The sequence below is a fragment of the Pipistrellus hanaki genome (assembly GCF_964339955.1).
Source record: "Pipistrellus hanaki genome assembly, chromosome: 2".
Classification (NCBI taxonomy): domain Eukaryota; kingdom Metazoa; phylum Chordata; class Mammalia; order Chiroptera; family Vespertilionidae; genus Pipistrellus; species Pipistrellus hanaki.
This window is the reverse complement of record NC_140504.1, coordinates 30,471,735-30,478,131: the sequence shown is the minus strand read 5'-3', so window position 1 is coordinate 30,478,131 and position 6,397 is coordinate 30,471,735. Positions and strand designations below refer to the sequence as shown.

The 6,397-nt window shown below is 35.3% G+C and overlaps 1 protein-coding gene across 1 annotated transcript in view; it reads left to right on the top strand.

Moving 5' to 3' along the window:
- Positions 1-6,342: 6,342 nt before the first annotated feature.
- SPATA16 (spermatogenesis associated 16) overlaps positions 6,343-6,397 on the top strand; it is a gene marked incomplete at its 3' end in the record, with an annotated part of 192,817 nt that continues 192,762 nt past the window's right edge. Inside the window, 1 exon segment of the mRNA XM_084874171.1 lies at positions 6,343-6,397. Within this exon segment, the coding sequence (XP_084730297.1) occupies positions 6,359-6,397 (39 nt within the window). The 5' untranslated portion in view covers positions 6,343-6,358.

Sequence of the window (6,397 nt, the reverse complement as noted above, 5' to 3'; positions counted from 1 at the left end):
TAAATATCAAGGTGTACTAGTGGACTAACAAGCAAGATGTTTTTCCTTATAATGTCTCTCTGGTTACATTTAACAGCAAGTTAAAATTAGATCCTTTAAAAAAAAAAAAAAAAGGAAAGAAAACCATGGCAACTGTGATGTTGAATGTTTCAGAGAGCACATTTTTAAAGAATTCTTTTTTTCTAAATTCCCCATGTTGGAGCTGCCTATTTCAATTGAAATTCTAGTAAGTAATCTGTGGTACTAATAGCCACACAGACCACTGATTGTATCTATGAAGCAATAGAAACTCCCACATAGAACAGAGTGCTTGATGAAATGCTTGAAGAACAAAATAAATGTGTTGAAAATCCAGCAAATAGATTTTAAATGGTTACCCGCTGGAAATGATTGAACATTAACCTCTCTTTGTTTCTTGTACCTGTATTTATTATAAAACCCTGGAGATTGTTCTAATGTTTCATATCAATATTTGCTGGAGATCATTTTTTTTCTCTGGGAGGAAATCAATTTTACAGTGCTGTCTTCTTAATTAAAGAATGGGCATTTTCAAAGAATGTTATCAGTGAGTACTGTCTAATAGTTTTCTCTAAAAGTATTTTTATTGAAGTCATGATTAAAGGTTAACACAGTGCCTCAGAACACTGACTAATGTCATGTTAATCAACTTGACTACTAAAAGAAATGAAGAGGTTGATAGTTTAAATCTAGTTGGTACATTATTCATTTGAACTGTCAAAGAAGGAAATATATTTTATGCAGAACCAAATATAAAACAAACAGAAATCTAGCAAAACACCTCAGGAACAACTTTTAAAAATGTACAGGCCATCCCTTAAGAAAAATCCAATTTTGTTTCTCTCAAAAAAATTATAAATTAGCCTTTGATTCACAGCATCCATATCAATCCAAGTCCATTGAATGCCTACTCTATGCAAACCGCTGAACTAATGTCAAAATAGGTAAAGCATATTTTTGCTTTTAGAGAGTTTATTGGAAGAAATAAGTCATTCATACATAACTGCAATGAATAAAATAAGTGCTTTAAATGCCATTGGTGTTCTGAGGAAGGATAAATGCATAACTTCTGGCTAGGACTGGACAGGTGGAATGAGGTGGGACTAGGAAGATTGAGAATTCTTAGCAGACAGACTGAAAATGAGCATCTTTTGCAGGTAACAAGAATTTCAAATTGACTTCAGAGTAGTTTACAGGAGTGCTAAATAAGTCTGGAAACACACATTGGGCTAGGTGGTGAAAGGCCTTGAATTCCAGATTATTTAAATGGAGTTTTATAATTTGTTTTAAGAGCTGTGGGAGAGCAGATCTAAAACTCTCCTGTGAAACAGTTTTTATAAAGAACAGGCTCTAAATCTGAAGCTGAGGTTTGATTTGTAACCAACATTAAAAATACTGTTTGGGTTTGGCCATGTTTTTACAGCCTGCACATCTAGGCCACTTTTAGATAATAGGATATTTTTTCTAGGTTTCTACAGGGACAGGTTTTTACATGAATTATTGTCTTTTGGACAAATTTGTAGTAATTGACCTTCCAGATGTTTGAAATGAAATATTTTCTTGAGAATTTATTCTTTCTGAGTGCTCTATGTACCGTGTACATTTTGCCCTTCTCTATTATTGTTTGGTATACAAATATGCACTGAAAACCGAAATTATCATTTCTGTATAGAGGTTTAAGGACTGATGCAGAAATATTCAGAAGTCTGTTTCATAAAAACAACAAAACCTTCCTCCTTTTAAAGAGAAAAAAAGGGAAGGTGTGGGACATTTGGGAGGAAGAATGGTGTGGAGAAGTTTGAAGGAAAAATAGGCAGAATATAGGAGGGAAGTAGGGAGACAGGGAGAGAAAGAGATTTAGAGAGAGACAGAGAGAGAACCTTCTAAAAGAAGTGATTGTAAAGATAAGTTTATACATTTGTACGTGTTTAAGGGATGTGAAAGAAAGGTAAAAGCGATAGGTAATGCTAAAAATGTTGCTAAGTATAACCAATTACAGATAATCTGACACATTTTAGCCAATGGTGCTTGAAGTAGAGAGAGAGTTCAGAAAACATACCTGGGACTTATGAAAATTTTGGAATATTTCACCCACCAAAATTTTCTGTTTATAGTTTTTTGCAGTCTATTTTAAGAATGAATATGAATTAAAGATCCTTAAAATCTGGTTATTTTTTGAGCTTTAAACAATTTTCAAGAGCTTCACATTTCTTTGGCTTCACAGATAGCATTGAACCAAGAGGGGGACATATACATAGAAAATTTCTATAGTATTGATCATAACCAAGCTTTATTTGGAACTTAGCCATACTGTGTGGCATATAAATTTTACTCAAAAGTGCATATGACACTTAAAAAAAAACATACAAGGCACACATGGGGTGTTGGAGTTGTGCTACTTTCTTTTCTGCATGTCTGCTACTGAAAGAACTTCTTGGTATACTACTAGATGCATATCCCACATGTCCATCCATGAGACATCTTAATTCAAGGACTAAAGCTAACTTTCACTCAACCCAAAGCATATATGGCACAAGAGTGATGGCCAAGATAGATTCTTCCTCACCACTCCATCTAGCCACATTAATGGTACAAAAGATATATTGGATGCCAGCAATGATTCCAAGAGAGGAATAAAATCATCATGGCTGGAAATCACCGGCCCCATCCACACAAGTAAAGCTGTTTTCCAGCCATGATGATCTCCTTAATTATTAAGCATCACAGCCCAAAATTTTATTCTTTTAGGTGTTTCACCCCACAGAAACACAACTCTAGTAAATCACTAGGGAAATATTATTCTACTATTAAACTTTTGCAAATTAATATCCAAGATGGCTGTTATTGGAATTATGGGAATTTGATCTCTCTAATACAGTAATATTGACCTCACAGTAGATTTTTTGACATGTCCACTTTTGAACTCAATCTTGTCTGGTGACACACATGTTCAATTGTGGGGATGAGGAAAGTACCTCCAAGGTTAGAGTCATATGTATTATTTTGTTTCTTCCTTTACTCTCCTTAAGAATTACTGGGGAGAGCCGGGACCGGTTTGGCTTAGTGGATAGAGCGTCGGCCTGCGGGCTGAAGGGTCCCGGGTTCGATTCTGGGCAAGGGCGTGTGCCTTGGTTGCGGGCCCATCCCCAGTGGGGGGTGTGCAGGAGGCAGCTGATCGATGATTCTCTCTCATCGATGTTTCTGGCTTTCTATCCCTCTCTCTTCATCTCTGTGAAGAATCAATAAAATATATTTAAAAAAAAAAAAAAAAGAATTACTGGGGAGAAGATCAAAGATGGCAGCAAAGTAGGTAGAAGTTACACTCACCTCCTTCCAGGACCATACCGGAATTACAATTAAATTATAGAGCAATCAACCTGAGTAATGAACGGACAACTAGGAGGATTGAAGTCCTATAACCAATGATTTATAGAAGAAGTCACATGGAGACTGGTAGGAAGATGGAGGTGTGAAAAGCCTGACCCTGAACCCATGTGCAGTGGTTGAGAATCTGGAGAGATATCACAGCTACACAGTTCCCCCTGAGGAGCAAGGGGTGTCAATTCCATTCAGGCTCCCTAGTCCAGAGCTGGGAAAAGTAGCTCACATATCATCTGGCTGTGAAAATCACTGGGGATTCTGTCTGCCCGGGAAAGATGGGAGTTGATAGAAATCCAGTCCCTTGTGTGTCAAGTGCAGACCCACCGCTGGGCTCCAACCTAAATGAAACTTTAGAGACTGAACTATTTTTCCTGGGGCCCTTCTCCTGTCCCCTGCATGGAATTGGGGCTGTGCACCCTCAAAAAAAAAAAAAAAAAGAAAAAAAGAATTTCTGGGTATGACTTGTTTTACTTAGCAGAGAACCCTCTAGGTCTGTTCATGTTGTCACAAAGGGTAAGATTTTATTCCTTTTTTATAACTCAGTAATATTCCAGTGTATATAGTACCACGTCTCCTTTACCCAGTCATCTGTTGATGGACACTTAGGTTGCTTCCATAGCTTAGCTATTGTAAATAGTGCTGCAGTGGACATAAGGATACATATATATTTTTGAATTAGTGTTTTGGATTCCTTCAGTAAATACTCTGGATTGGAATTGCTGGGTGGTAAGGTAATTCTGTTTCTAATTCTTTGAGGAACCTCCATACTATTTTCCATAGCGTTTGCATCAACTTGCTATCCCATCAACAGTGCACGAGGGTTCACTTTTCTTCACATTCTTGCCAACACTTTGTTGACTTAATGATGATAGCAATTCTGACAGGTGTGAGGTGATTTCTAATTGCAGCTTTAATTTTTATTTTCTCTGATGATTAGTTATGTTGAGCACCTTTTCATAGGTCTATTGGCCATCTGTATATCCCATTTAGAGAAATATCTGTTTAGGTCCTCTCCTCATTTTTAATTGGATTGTTTGCTTTTATTGATATTGTTGTATAAATTCTAGATATTAACCCCTTATTTGATGTAACATTAGCAAATATCTTTTTTATTCAGTAAGTTGTCTTTTCATTTTGTTGATGGTTTCCTTTGTTGTGCAAACATATCTTAGTTTGATGCAGTCCCATTTGTTTATTTTATCACTTGTTTCCCTGGCAGAAAAGGACAAATACCATATAATTTTGCTTGAATTTACAAACAAACAAACAAACAAAAACAAATAAAAAATGAACAGACTTATATATACAAAAAACAAAATGATTATATGGAATTTAATCTTAGATGGAAAGGGGGTTGGGAGGCTGAGTGGAAGGTTAATGGATTAAGAAAAGCAAATTGTTAGTTATAAAATATTCATGGGAATACAAAGTACAGCATAGGGAATACAGTCAATAATATTATAATAACTGTATAGGGCCAGATAGGCCAAAACTCTTTGGGGTAGATCACTTTGTAAGTTATATAAATGTCTAACCACTATCACCTGAAACATAATACTGAATGTCAATTGAAAAATGAAAACATAATACTGAATGTAATTGAAAAATAAAAAGAAACAAAAAAATTACTGGGTCAAAATTCAATGCATTTTAAATGGTTTCTATAAGTAAACTGCTGCCTTTCAAGCAAACAAATAAAAATAATCAGCAATATTAACCTAATCATCAATCTTGAAAAGCTACTTAAGATTTTGATGTCAGGCAGTGTCCTTGTGGTAGGTGAAAAGAAGCAAGAATATTAGCTCTCTTCTCATTATCTTATACCCAACCCTTCCTTCTTGCATTTTCTCTTCTGTTTGCCTTCTGATGTAAGTCTGCTATTAGCTCTCCAATCCTACAGAGAAAGGAAGTACTCCCAGGCTAGGAGGTAGTGAGGGCAAGTTCCAGGGAGGAAATAGCAATCCAGATTCTGCCAGTGACCAAATACATGACTTAAATAAGCAACTTAACCTCTCTATCCCTTAGTTTCTTCGAAAAATGTGTTCCTTCTTCCTGTTTCTCCTACAGAGTAGTTTCCAGGACAGAATATGATAGATGAAAAAGTCTTTAAAAATAGGAACCAACCATACTATATAATCAGGTCTTGGGAGTTTTATATTTTTAAGCCAATCTAGAGATAGCGTGCAGAAACCTTTGAATCAAAAGGCTTTTGGTTATTATATTCCTGAACATTAGTGATTTATGAAAATGCATTGTCTTCATATAATACACAGTATTGAAGTCATTGCTACAAAATATTAATACAGCAGAATCAAGATGAATATGCGGCTCCACATTAATGAGAGGTTGAAGGTCATGTTCTTCAGCTTTCAAGTGAGGTCTGAATAATAGTTACCTTTAAAGTGGTTTAAACTTGAGATTTTCCTCTCTAATAGAAGAAACAAATTGAAGAAACATTGTGCTTACAACATTTCTGAAAGCTTTTCAGAGGAAGCAGCTGTGGTTTCTTTAAACTCCCAAGTCTATTATGCAGGTTAGCAGTATATTTTATAATGAGTTCTAGACCACCTGCCTTTCTCAGGAAATTAATATCGAGATTTTGTGTGTGTCTTTTTTGTCCTCAGTGGCTGTATATAAGGTTTTCCTACTTAGTGAGTTTGGGTACCCCATAAACATGTTCATTCAATGTTGTTCAGCTATAAGTGAGTATTTTTTAAGACATTGTCTAAGTGTGTTTTCAACAAATGCTTGGTGAATTTTGAGATTAAAACATGCACTTTTTAGTAAAACAGCAGATGATGTACATATAGTTTTACTTTATGGCAAATAAATATCTATAATGAGTAAAACAGTATTTTAAATAAATTTGACTATACTCTTAAACCATTGGCATTTCAAAATATTGTTTTAATACTTTTTTTTCCTCTTAACCCCTATAGGAGTTTCAGAGGAAGAATCAATGGATTCAGGAAGCAGTGTGAGTTTAAAGAATACCGTT